This window comes from Molothrus ater, chromosome 7 (assembly GCF_012460135.2).
Source record: "Molothrus ater isolate BHLD 08-10-18 breed brown headed cowbird chromosome 7, BPBGC_Mater_1.1, whole genome shotgun sequence".
Classification (NCBI taxonomy): Eukaryota; Metazoa; Chordata; class Aves; order Passeriformes; family Icteridae; genus Molothrus; species Molothrus ater.
The window spans coordinates 4914744-4928686 of record NC_050484.2 but is presented as its reverse complement, the minus strand read 5'-3'; the positions used below and the strand labels follow the sequence as shown (position 1 = coordinate 4928686).

General features: G+C 42.9%; 1 protein-coding gene across 11 annotated transcripts in view; it reads left to right on the top strand.

The window, feature by feature from the left end:
• The window catches only part of UNC80 (unc-80 homolog, NALCN channel complex subunit), a 126324-nt gene that overhangs the window by 17642 nt on the left and 94739 nt on the right, over positions 1-13943 (top strand). For 9 of the 11 annotated variants that reach the window (XM_054515404.1, XM_054515399.1, XM_054515403.1 and 6 more), the window contains exons 8-16: positions 411-672; positions 3925-4059; positions 4648-4870; positions 6730-6870; positions 8160-8428; positions 9050-9403; positions 10163-10309; positions 12163-12310; positions 13701-13849. In XM_054515404.1, coding sequence (XP_054371379.1) covers positions 411-672; positions 3925-4059; positions 4648-4870; positions 6730-6870; positions 8160-8428; positions 9050-9403; positions 10163-10309; positions 12163-12310; positions 13701-13849 — 1828 coding nt within the window. The remainder of the gene's footprint in view (positions 1-410; positions 673-3924; positions 4060-4647; positions 4871-6729; positions 6871-8159; positions 8429-9049; positions 9404-10162; positions 10310-12162; positions 12311-13700; positions 13850-13943) is intronic. The other 2 variants (XM_036387285.2, XM_054515401.1) reach the window with 1 other exon arrangement.

The window sequence follows — 13943 nt, the reverse complement described above, 5'->3', positions numbered from 1 at the left end:
GGAATTGATTTAATTAGTTTAAAAGGTTAACCAACTTAGCTGCCTTGCCTGCTTTTTCTTAAGTAAGGCCTGATATGAGCAAATGTAAACCATTCCTAAATATTATGAGTATCAGAGCTGCAGATGCATGAGGGTTGTCTTTTTCATGCTGAACAAATTACTGAGCACAGGTACTGGAGGTTTATCTTCAGATCACAGTTTAAGAAAGCACCTCTATCCCAGAAAACCCCTGACAGCATGTGTTGGAGTCCTCTGGGCACCTGAAAGCCAAATATCCAGTTAGATGCCTTCAATAATGCTTTCCTCAGTTAGGCACCTTAATCCCAAAGGACTTTATGCAGAGAGCTGAGTATCTGAGAAGGCCTAAGGAGTCTGAGGACTGACATTTCTATCCCTGCCTTTTGGAACAGGGTGTCCTTGGTGATTCCACCATGCCAGAAGTCTCGCTACGCCACCTACTTCGACGTGGCTGTGCTGCGCTGCCTGCTGCAGCCCCACTGGTCTGAGGAGGGCACGCAGTGGTCGCTGATGTACTACCTGCAGAGGCTGAGGCACATGCTGCAGGAGAAACCTGAGAAGCCCCCTGAGCCTGAGGTTACCCCTCTGCCAAGGCCTCGTAGCAGCTCCATGGTGGCTGCTGCACCCTCTCTGGTGAACACCCACAAAACCCAGGTGAGGAGTTGCTGGTGGTGAGAAAGTAATTGCTGTGGTGGTGATGCTGTGGGGTGGTTGCTGAACAGGTAGTGATGGGCTCAGCTTTGGTATGAGCTCACTTCCAGATCAATCTTACAGTCAGGTACCTGCATTGATTCAGAAGGGCAGAATCTGATGCAGAGGGTCACAGCTGGTGACGGCTGAGAGCTGTAGTGTTGATTTGGGATAATTAATCTAGGGTGAACTGGGATAACATTAGTTTTTAATGTGAGAATTCCTTTTAATTTCCTCACATTAGTTTTTAATGTGAGAATGTGCTAATGCAGTTGTCAGAAGACATGGTTACCAATGCCTTTGCATTACAGTGTAATGGTCAGGACCCACTGAGCTTCTCTGGTGTACTCCCTCAAATGAGAGAAATGGAACTGTGTTTAGCACAGGACTGCACACTTCAGACAAACTCTTGTGCTAAAATATTGAATTAGGCTTGGCAAACAGTGGCAGTGAGCAAAAGCTCTCCATGTTGGTACTTGTGCTGTTATTACATAACTTTTATATTTGCAAAAAAAAAAAGTCTTAGTAGAGAAACTGTCCTAATAGGTGTCAAGTCTTGCTCCCTGTTTGCTGGACAGTGAGCCCTGTCTGCCTGACCTTGCTGCAGTAAAGAGCTTTGTGTTTGAGCTTAAATATTTTTTTGTGTTGTTGACCTGTTCCAGAGTTAAAAAAGGAATGTTATTGCATTTTCAGTTAATCTCCTTGTGGATTTGTGCTACTTTTACGTTGTGCCCTCTCTTCCTGTCATGTGCAGCAAATGCCGATTTACTTAGTTGATGGTGCTGCCTTACAAAATTTACCAGAGATTCTACTTTTGCCTTCCAATTTTATGTCACACTTGAATAAAAGATGTGTTTATTTTGCTATCAAATGTCTTTTTTGGAGTTGGAAATCTCAGAATTCTTGGTGTTTTTCCTAAAACTGCTGCTTTTGGGACTCTGACAGGTATTGAGTGGAAGGAAGGTGAAATATTTTTTTTCCAGTAGACCCCAGATGCTCAAAATCTGGAAGACAAGCATAAACTCTTTCACTTGCAGGAGACTCCTTTGCTCTTCTCTAATATTGTTCTGTTAAATCCATTTGGCAATTCCACTGGGTACATTGTGGCTGTTCATGTGAGGACTGTCCAGGGCATGCTTCTCTCCAAGGCTGAGTTTGAGTGCTTTTGGTGACCTCTGTGTCAGTCTGGTGTATTTTTGCCATACTTCTTTAATATAGAATCCTGTTCCAGGGTTGCAGTTTGTTGAGCATAAAAGCTGTGATGGAGGAAGTGAAATGGTCTTCCAGGCAGCAAAATTTTCAACTCATGCCCCCCTTCTTTACAACTTTGAGGACTGAAACACACAGAAGCAGCTGGGTTCTAGTTCATCCCAGCCAACAGCAGGAATTTTACTGCTATTCTTACATAAGTCTCATCAAACAAGGCTGTTCACAGCAGAGAGTGCCACCTCCCAAAGGCTGGGATTTCTCCTTTCTGTTAACACAAGGGGTTGTATGCTGAGGCTTCTCAAGCTTGTCTGACACAGGGTTATGCTTAAAGCCTGGTTTTTCAGTCTTGACCTGAAATTCCTAACACAGTGTCATCATTTCTACTCAGTTGATCAATAACTTCTCAAAAACATTGGCACACTGTGTTTCAGCAGGAAAGATGTAAACTGGCAGGCAAAAACTGAGTAAAGAAAAACCACCTAGTATACACTGACTTAGTAACCAATGGACAAAGATACTTAATCCAAAATAATTTCATACAATGTTTTATAGCCAGCAGGGGCCAGAGAGCCATAAAGGCTAAGAAAAAAGCCATATGGAGTACTTGCTGGCCTCACTGTTGAGAGTGGCTAGGGTTGAATCCTGATTTACTGTGTATTGGATTTTATGTGTGACTCCTCTGACTCTAATCATAGATGCAAAGTGGTAGATATGCATACCTTTGTTCTACAAACAGTGGTGAGGAGGAGACTTGCTGCTGTGCGTCTCATTCTTGTCCTGATAAAATTAAGAGGGAGGATTCAAGGGTAGTTTCTGATTAGTCTGAAAAGTTTCTGAAAAATTTGTGACCCCCCCAATATTTGGTACTGCAAACACTGTAACTGCTGTCAGGCTTCAGCTGCAAAGGCTTCATCAGGTCCTTCTGGACCTTGTTGTGCATAAACTGCACACTTGTGTGCTGCAGAAGCTGGCTCTGCAATTTGCAGTCTGGCTAGGCAGAATCTAAACCTGTCACAGTGGTCACTTCATCTATCCCTGACATATGGCTATCTTTGCATTGAAAGCAGAAAGGTGTTTTAACCTGACCTGCTTTTTCAGCTGAATAGTTCTGGTGGGACAGCAAAGAAAAAGAGCATTCAATTGGAAAAAAGCTGATATTTAGGCAGAAGCAAATTACCCTGAGGGAGTTTGGTCAGGTCAGCTGCACAAACATCTCATGGAAGATGGGCATTAGGTCTCTACTGAGAGCAGATGGCTGGAGGCTGAGTTTGTGCCAGTTTCCTTCTTTGCAGCAGGCAGGTATGGCGTGTGTTGTTTGATGCAGAGGTGAATTGAGTAAGCTCTACTGAAGCTGGGGTGAGTGAGCCTCATGGTTTTTGCTGTTGTGGGACATCTGTGATACAGCAAAGTGGGGAAGTTTCATATGAAAAATGATGGACGGGGAGCCCTCTTAGTACAAGTGAAGCATGTTTAATGATTTAGAAGTCTTAGATTTCTTTGAGTAAATAAATTTTCTGAAAATTAAGTTTCTTGAAGGGACAGTGTTGCTTCTTTGCAGTTTAGTCCCAAAATATGTATTTAAAAGTGTGTGTTATTAAGGGCATGGATCTTAAATGAAGCACTTTACAAAGGGTAACCATTATGATTGCTCATGGACTTAAACCAAGATCTCAAAGACCTCATCAGTTACTTCGAGTCTTACCTGGGATCACAATCAAACATGTTCTTCCATGCCACCACACCAGGCTGACAGCAATGCCTGAGGCTTTCCCTACAGTGTGCTGTACTTTTTCCCTTTGGTGACTGAAAGGTTAGTCAAAGTAAATAATTCTGGAAGTTTCTAAATTTTGTTCATTTATTTTTCTTTAAATGTGTAAATGTTTTTGTGTAATGAATGGAGTCTTTTTCTTCTACAGGGCTCCTATGATAGTTCTAGGAAGCAGCTCCTTTTTCAAGGCTGATTATCCTCTATTTCTCCTTGTGTTTGTCTTCTTTTGGGAGCTGCAGGATCTGACAATAAAGTGTAATGAGGAAGAAAAGTCACTAAGCACAGAGGCATTTTCCAAGGTTTCACTGACCAACTTGCGTAGACCAGCAGTTCCAGATCTCTCCACAGACCTGGGAATGAACATCTTCAAAAAGGTGAGTGAAAGAAAACTGCACTTTAATTTACCTATGATTCAGCAGCTCAGTGTCTCCCTAAGTAGCTGCTGAAGGTCTGCTTGGAACATATATTCATGCCATATGTGAGATCATCATCCCTTTTCACTGGAGTTGATTCTGCATGTTATTATGTTGGTTTTTATATGCGCATCCTGAACATAATACTGAAGTCTTTATTCAAGTAATTGTCCTGATGGAACTGCATGAGAGGAGGCTACTCAGCCAGTGCTGAATTTTAAGTGCCAGTGCTCACTGTAATTCCAGCTAATTCAGTGAGTTCTGCTTTTTTTACCTCGTCTTAGCTCTGGGTTTCCAACCATCCATTCCATGCTCAAGGTCAAAGAATGACATAAAATTATCTGAGGGCATCCATCCCAGCCTCGGGCAAGACTGAACTCCTTCAAATGCTCACAGGACCCCAGCATGCAATTAGACTCTGCCATGGGAAATGGCCAAGATAAAATGCTCCAAGTGCAAATTATACTTGGGGAAATATATCTGTGTTATCTTTTTCCCTGAAGTGGTTGTTTTCCATGCCTCAAAGCTTCTTAAATGCTCTTGCTGCAGTTCAAGAGCCGCAAAGAGGACAGGGAGCGTGAGCGCAAGGGGTCGATTCCGTTCCACCACGCCGGGAAGAAGCGGCAGCGGCGGATGGGGGTGCCCTTCCTGCTCCACGAGGATCACCTGGATGTCTCCCCCACTCGCAGCACTTTCTCCTTCGGCAGCTTCTCTGGAATTGGAGAGGACCGGCGTGGCATGGAGAGGGGAGGGTGGCCAACCACCATCTTAGGTGAGGTATCGCTGGTCTGCCCCAGGCTCCGTGTCGCTCCTGTTGCGAATATTCAGAGAACAGCAGGGGCTGTTTCTTCATCCAGTCCTTCTGTCACCCTCTGTTCCCGGTTCTGTTCGCTTAATTAAAAAAACCCTCTTAATTCCAAGACTGTTGTTGAGTGGAATTGAAGGCTGTGAGAAACAGAGGCTGAAGGATATTTGTGTGGATGGAAGAGCGAGGAAGTATCCGTGTGAAAAGATTGGGCAGAATGTTAAAGCATAAGTGAGTACACTGCGTGTGTTTTCACCAGGATAACAGGGCTTGGTGAAAGGATGTGACCCAATAGTTTATTTACAGCTTCAGAGGCCTTTGAAAGTAAAATGGACTATGTGGATGAGTGGCAAATAACCACTGTGACTGGTCATCATGACCAGTGATAACCTGTGCATTGCATTGTAGCTTGTGCTAAGCATTAGCATTTTCAGTGCCTTGAAGGGAAGCAGTGAAGAAGTCTAGGAAAAGGAGGAGATTGCATTCCTGAGAGTGGGAAGCTACCAGGGCATAAATGTTTGCATTACACATCCACATCTGTTGGTAACTGTGTGGTGGGGTGCGTAGGGGTACAAGGACGAGGGAAGAGATGAGAATCTTGACTCCATGTTTCAGAAGGCTGATTTATTATTTTATGATATATATTATATGAAAAGAAAATTATATACTAAAACTACACTAAAGAATAGAGAGAAAATTATTTCATCAGAAGGCTAGCAAAGAATGGAATGATAATAAAATCTTGTGACTGCTCAGAGTCCCGACAGAGCTGTACCTGTGATTGGTCATTAATTAAAAACAACCACATGAGGCCAATCAAATATACACCTGTTTCATTCCACAGTGGCAGATAATTATTGTTTTTCTTTTCCTCTGAGGCTTCTCAGCTTCTCAGGAGAAAAAATCATGGCAAAATGATTTTTCATAAAATATGTCTGTGACATAACTGCTCACAGCAGACCTTGAAGGACTTGTGCTTCAGTTCACTTTTTCTCTGAAAACTTCTTTACTGGAATAATAGCTACTCTGGGAGCCTGTAGTGATCCCTTTTCCACTTGAATACCACTGTTCCTGTGTGGTAGCAAGCACTACACAAGCATTGCATCTTCAAATAGATCCAAAGAATTTTTGTATTCCCTTCTTTAAAAGAGAAATCTTTGAAGAGGCAGCAGTATCATTATTATGACAATTATACAACAGCATGACAATTGTTAGCAGCGGTGTCATTAGTGTCATTAACAAAGTCATTAGTATGCTGAAAAGTTCTATTCACAGTTTTCCTGGAGTGCATATTGGATAGAATATAAATAGGTTATTTTCTCAGTGAGGCTTATACTGTCTTGGTATTGCAGAGGTACAGTGTTTGAACCTAAAAATTTGTTACTTCAAATTTCTAAGTTCACTAAGCAGTGTTTTTTTTGTATTCTTGAAGAATTTAGTTTGCCTTAGCACTCCTCTAAAATGATATACTTAGTTTCCTCTCCTCTTTCCCCCAAAAATAAATTCCTATAGTATACCTCAAAGGGTGGAGTCATACAGTGCTGACCAGTTTTATTTTCTTGAAGGTGCAGTTGGTTAAGAATGCAGGTGTCAGCTAAACCAGTATGTGCTGAGGGGAAGAGCCTTGCAGAGAGTTTGGACCATTTTTTCTCTATGTCAATGAACCCACATAAGGAATCCCACCATAATCTTTGGTTCTGCTTCACAGCGTGATGAAAAACCTTGATTTTTACAGACTCCAATCCTTTAACTTTTAACCACAGCTGCTGTCTCCAGCCACCTCTCAGGTAGCTAAACAAAATCTCTGTTTCTTTTTGTCTCTCTAGGGAAGTTTACCAGGAGGGGAAGCTCTGACACAGCCACGGAGATGGAGGGGCTGAGCGCCCGGCACTCGCACTCCCATCACACGCTGGTCTCTGAACTGCCAGACCCCTCCAACAGCCATGGAGACAACACAGTCAAAGAAGGTAAATTTAACACATCAGGACAGGTGTTTCATTGAAATATCAACCAAAAAAAGTGGAAGGAAGAGTTACTGTTTCTGCATGTGTGTGACTAATTGATTTTTCCTTTTTTGTTTCCGTATCTCTTGAGGGGTTTGATGTACTATGAAGAAAAAGGTTTCAAATGGTTCATGTTTATCTGGAGCAGTTCTTAAAACAATTGGTGGCCATCAGCAGGGAGAAGGCATGGTTTGAGGTTTTCTTGCCTTACCACAACACAACACAAAAGTGTGAACAGAAGCTTGGTATTGCTGTCTTTAATGGCAGCTAGCACAACTGCACAAGCTGTCAGGAAATGTGATTGCCACTCTGGCGAGTTGCTATGTATATAATATAACCAGTCCATCACTGAGTCATTGCTCATTAGATGTATTAGATGTCATTAGTTCATTAATTAGACTACATTTATATTTAATAGCCATAGGAAGAGATTCTTTGTTAGTCTCTAGCCCTGTTACTGTACTGTCTGGCAGATGGTGGTCTAAACAACCCTATGGGTGTCTTTCTACACTACAGGGTATATAAACTTACTTACAAAGCACTAGGTGTGGGAAATTATGAGCACTGGGGCCTGGAAATCAGCATGCATTTTAAAAATATGAGGCACCCTTGATAAAAATTTGCTCTTGTAGCCAGCTTGCTGACCTGAGTAATTCAAAGTTCCTGTCTCTGAATGCTGTGAGCTTAAGACTGCAGTGCCTTTCTCATCAGACAGCTATGCATTGTGGAGAGGGTTTAGACTGTCACAGGTACTGTTTTCTTCAACTGGTGTGATGAAATTTTCCAGATTGATGTGACTTGGAAAGCTGTTTCAAATTTGTGCTGTGGTGCTGCTACCTTGACCCCTACCGTCTTTCAGCTGTAGAGTTCTTTCTCTTTGCCTTGCAGGGGCAAACTGCTGCTTTTAAGATGAGGCACTGGATTAATGCAAAGAGAAAAATCCTTTTGGATTAGATTTAGAATGTCTGAGTTGCCTGATCTACTTGACTGCCCATTTAACATCAGCTTGAGCTGCCAGAGAACTGAACTGCTAGAACAAGCTTGGGGTTGTTCTAATTTACACTGTGTTAAAAGAAGAAACGAGTTTACCTTTGGTCCCTGTGCACATGATAGGAATTAGGAGCTTGTTATTTCTTTTGGCGTTACAAACCGCTTTAGGAGCTGCTGTCTTTAGACAAGCTCAGCCTCAGTCTTCTATTGTGTAGCTATAGAGATAGAAATTTATTTTCAGGTAGCTGTTTTCCTCCCTGCAGTGCGGTCCCAGATCTCCACCATCACCGTGGCCACCTTCAACACCACCCTGGCCTCGTTCAACGTGGGCTATGCCGATTTTTTCAGCGAGCACATGAGGAAGCTTTGCAACCAGGTGCCCATCCCCGAGATGCCCCATGAGCCACTGGCATGTGCCAACCTCCCACGGAGCCTGACAGACTCCTGCATCAATTACAGCTGCTTGGAGGATACGGATCACATTGATGGAACCAACAGCTTTGTCCACAAGAATGGCATGCTGGATCTCTCGGTAATTGGCAAGGAACAAGGAAAGCCAGGTCCCTCTTCTGTCAATGTAGCTGTTCCATTGAGATCAGGGGTTTGATGGGCTTTTCCTCCACCTCTTTATATGACTTCTCTCAGCAGTATATAAAGGTCAGTCAGATACATTTGTGCATATCCTAAAAGTCTCCTCTGAGAAACTGCAACTCCTGTTACTCCTTGCAAGGAGCGCATGTGCATGTGGAATGCACACATCAGATTTTGAGTAGTATTATGTAATGGCTGTGTTCCTGGGGCATGCACCAAAACCTTTAAAATAGTGTAAGACTGAGTAGCACCTTTCTTCTAGCACCTTAAAACCTCACTTTTTCTGCTTTCCCCTCAATGACTTGCCAGCTCTTGGTGCACTGAAGCAGTGTTCTCAGGCTCACAGATGTCATCTCATGGTTTCCTTTTCAGCCTGACTGTGCCCAGCCTGTGGTTTCTTGTCTGACATCTAGGTTGTAGGCTTTTGGTATTTAGGGTTGTGTATTATTTGTTCAGAGTTTGTACTGTGCCCGCTGTAACGAGTTTCTGGAATCTAGAATTTCTAAATATTACTGGGAGAGGAAATAATTCTGGCTTTAAATATGATCTTTGAATCCCTCAGGTGGTGCTGAAGGCTGTTTACTTGGTTCTGAACCACGACATCAGTTCGCGGATTTGTGACGTGGCGCTGAACATTGTGGAATGCTTACTGCAGCTTGGTGTGGTGCCCTGTGTGGAGAAAGTTCGCAGGAAGAGTGAGAACAAAGAAAACGAGGCCCCTGAAAAGAGACCAAGTGAAGGCTCCTTCCAGCTTAAAGGGGCTGCTTGTGGTTCAGCCTGTGGATTTGGGCCACCTCCAATTAGTGGAGCTGGAGATGGAGAAGAAGAAGGAGGTGGTGGAGGAGGAGGTGGAGGTGATGGAGGTGGTGGAGGAGGAGGAGGCCCATATGAGAAGAATGACAGAAAACAAGAAAAGGTTTGTTTTGCTTCTCTCTTTATACAATTCCAAATGTACTTTAATGTCTGCTAAGATTGAGTTTGCATGTGTATGGAGCTGCCCTTCTATTTTGCTCTGATTCTCACTTGGGGTTCTGATGAGGAAACATGATTAGCAATTCAAGCACTGTAGCTACTGCAGAGAAGCAGCTGCCAAAAATGGAGTTTGTGAGCCTGGCACGGACATTTTCAATATCTTGACAAAGTGTTTGCAACCTTCAATGACAATGTTTTTTTTCAGGTTTATTATTCATAGCTTGTAAAGGAAAAATGGAACCCAGTGTGTGAGCACAGTTTCTTTTTTATTTGATTACTAGAAGTCTTAAATTTTTCAGTATTGCTATGAGAATTGGACAAGAGATGCTATATTGCTGGCCTCTGAAGCTGCAACTTATAGTAACATAATATCTAAGACATTTTAAAAAGATGTTTGGTTTTCTACTCAGCCAAGCCAACTCTCTATTTTTCAGGGTTAATTTTTTGAAGTCAGTTCTGAATGGTATGCATAGCAGCATGTAGGGGCTTTACTTTTATAGCATAACTTTTTGATGGGAACTAAAAAGGAGGGGGCTGGTCTCTAAACTTGAAAAATAATTGGAGTAAACACTTCAAGAATACCAACACAGAAATGGAGTGTCTGAGATGAGAAATGGAAAGCAGCTTGTCAAAAATAAAATGCTAGCAAAATGCCAGTGGTTGTGCCAGGGTTACCCACTGTCCTTCCCTCTGTGACCCTCAGGATGAAGGCCCATCTATCAGCACCCATAGGCTGGCACTCACAATGCTGATCAAAATTGTGAAGTCCTTGGGCTGTGCCTATGGTTGTGGAGAAGGACACCGAGGGCTCTCTGGAGATCGCCTGAGACTCCAGGTATTTCGGGAGAATGTAAGAGAATTAAAGCTCATTAAAGTGTCCCCCCTTGTACTGCTGAGATGGCTGCCTGCCCCCTCTGTAGCTTTCCCTGTATTGACAGTAAATGTGTTGCTTTTTGCCCTAGCTCACAGACTGTGTTGCAGCCCAGCCGTAGCAGATTTTCAGCTGTAGTGTTGCCTTCCAGTCCCTGGGGCTTTCTAAGGGCACACCTGGGGCCCAGGGTGCTTCTGGCCACCCCAGCAGATGGGTTGGGACAATACATGGGAGCAAATTTCATGTGTGAGCTGGTGTTAGTAATTTTTCACAGGACAGTACCCCAAAAGAGTATGCTACTTACAAGAGGTGCAGCTATCTTGGGTTGCCTACATAAATCCAAAATCTGAGGTGTAAGTACATCCACCTTTGCTAGTGGTGATTTTGACTGATTGCTGCTGGGCTGCTCCATCAGCTCCTGATGGTTGGAGTGCTCTGTATTTGCACTGTACTTGTTCTGTTGTTCTGCAAGGAAGTAAAAGACTCACTTGTGCCCTTTTGAAGGATATGGTGGATCATCACTGTTAATTCCTAACATTTTTGGTTCTGCCCCAGTTAAGACATTGGAAAGTGCCCAGAGTGTAGCCCAGACATCAGCTTTAATCCAGAAGAGTTTGTCTCCTTGAGATCAGTCCAACTGCTCTTTAAATGGGAGCCTTTCAAAGGCCTTCTCAGTGCATGACTCCTCCTCACCATGTGTGCTTGCAGAAGGGGGCATTTTTCATGACTATGATAATCAGAGTTTACTAATCCCATGCGACGTGTGTGAACCATGGCTTCTCCATGGCTTTGGTTAGCTTGAGCTGTGCCAACAGAGCTGTAATTAAGTTCTGGCCTCTGAGGTTCATTTCTCAGAGATGGGTTGGCTGCTCTGTGTCCTTGCAGTCTTCTTGTGTTAGCTAGACTTCCAGGTCCTGCAGGACTGGACACAATTGGACAAGATGGGGTGAGAGAGTCCCAGTGGTAGCAGTAGAAAGGCTCTGCACAGAACACTGGTTGAACAGGTACCATATTCATCACCATGTCAGTTAGATTTTTCTGTTGGAGCTGAGCCATTTAGACCTATGCATAACATCAAGTATAAATAAATAAACCTCTTGGAACCAAGATTCTTATCAGGCCCATTGAATTGAGGGAAACATTTCTCTACGTGTGTAAGTCTGTTGCATTTTCTGTGTGTTTGTCTGGCCAAACTGCTTTGCATGCAGCGTTTGTGTTGACTGCGTGGACAATCATGTCTGAGTTTACTGCAAAGTTAAGCACCCTATTGTAGATAAGAGGAGAGTTCATGTTTCCTGTAGAGATGATATTTTAGATTATTTTAGATTATTTAGATTATTTTAACTCCAGGCTTCATGGGGCCCCAGTAGGATGGGTAGTTTTGTGATAAGAAGTTGACAATTATAATTTTTAAGTAAAAAGTTAGTGTTCTGTGTGATGTAAATTGGGTATAGGGGCATGCAATAGGTTGGGTCTGAGCTGGAGGGTGACACTCAGATGCCTGAGGCGAAAAACGTGTTCCACCAAGGCACTGAGCATTGACAGAGGTGGTACATTCCCAGTTCATTTACATCCAGTGAGATTTTGCTTTGGGATTGGGCAGAGGAAGAGAGGACAGGAGATATAGCTGGTAGTGGCTTTATCACCACTTCAAACAGTGGTGCCCATACTGGTGCACTCTCTTTGGTGCTGAATTTCTTGTTGGCTCCAGAGGTGAACCTGTCCTGTTATGGGACCATTCAGAGACAGCTAAGTGCAAAATTACCTTGCTCTTGCTAGCAAAACTTGAGCATGTACTTTGATGTGATATGATTTGATGGGGACTGTTGCAGGCCCAGAACTGCCTGACCAAGCTGTACAAACTGGACAAGATGCAGTTCCGGCAGACCGTGAGAGATTACGTGAATAAGGATTCTCTCAATAACGTGGTGGATTTCCTGCATGCTTTACTGGGATTCTGCATGGAGCCAGTCACTGATAGTAAGTACTCCTGGCATCAGTCACTTGCATGTCTTAAACAGTGCCATCAGAAAGAAGCCACGTTCCTGTCCTTTGCAAACTACAAAATGTGATTTGCTGTTCTCTGTTTATTCTCCGTTTGTATCTGGATATATAAACGGAATCCTTAGGCAGTGGGGGTCAAGGGAGTTGGACCTCTTTGGATCTGACCAGCCACTGACCTTGCCTCAAGATCTTGTAGCACACAGTGCACCTGAAATTGAAGGACTCCCTTTGATTCATCCTACCTCTTGTTCATGGCTCTTCACAGAGGAGATTTGCATTAAACCATGCCTCGGGCAGGAAGTTTTCTGCTTCATGACATGACAAGGCACCAGGGGGAATGGCCAGTTTAATACACAGTTTATTCTGAATGGAGGTATAATTGAGCTTTAAAACCCTCTGTGGGTGCCTCAGAGCTTAAAAGGCAGCACAGTAAGCAGCAAGAACTGCTTGAATGAATGAGAATATGGACACACAGATGCATATGCCTGCAGTTACAAATGTGCATGCATGTGTGTACATAGCAGGTTTTGAGGATTTTTTTAAGTTAGGAAAATTATGTTCTGTATTAGAACAGGCAAACATTTATGCTTGGTCACTGCATGAAACAACATTTAAGAGTGGCTGTTTACAGAGTAGAAATAGGTCCTCTGAAACACTCAGAGAGTCTGACTAATTTATTAGCCTGTCTTTGATGCCAGGAATTTCAGGGAAAGCATCAAAGAACATTATATAGCCAGCTTTCATGAGGAAGATTCCCATATGACATTTCCCTAAGTATTCATCAATTATTGACTGGCTTATTCTTTGAAACATGACAGCTTAGGCAGCTCTTGAGAGTCTTATCTCCCATCTCAGGAAACTGGGATGTTTTTTGTAATTCATTGAAATGCCTAATTCTTTTTTGAATCTTTCTGAAAGCTTGGTGTTCTTGTGCACCTTCCAAGAAAAGCATTCCTATAGTTTAGAAGATATTGGTTTCATGGGTGTTGTCACTTTGCAGCTTAATCAAACACCTCTTATCCCTTAAAATGGTAACTAGAAAAACTGGAGTTATTATTCAAATTTTAAGTCTTATTCTGCACTTCTTTATATGAGAGGTGTGAATGGTGCAAAACTAGAATTGTCCTGATATTTTCAATCCTTTTTCATAATACAGCTATTTCTTGGAAATACTTCCATATTTATAATTCATTTTACCCTTTGCTTCTGCTATATTTTTTGTGGGGTGGGACTGAGACAACTGAGCATTGGATATTAGGTGGCAACTTGTCTCATATATCATAATCATAATCCCTTTGTGTGTCTGTAAGCCCTCTCTTTTAAACTGTTCCCAACAAGTTGGCTTGCTTACACTTGAATTTTACAGATAAGGCTGGATTTGGGAATAACTTCACCACAGTGGACAACAAGTCTACAGCCCAGAGTGTGGAAGGTATTATTGTGAGTGCCATGTTCAAGTCATTGATCACTCGCTGTGCATCCACTACACACGAGCTCCACAGCCCAGAAAACCTGGTAAGCCCTCGATACCAAGTTAACAAAGTGATTGTCTCCTTGTATTGGGCACTAGTGAAGCTGCATCTCAGAATCTGGGGAGACATTCAGAAGT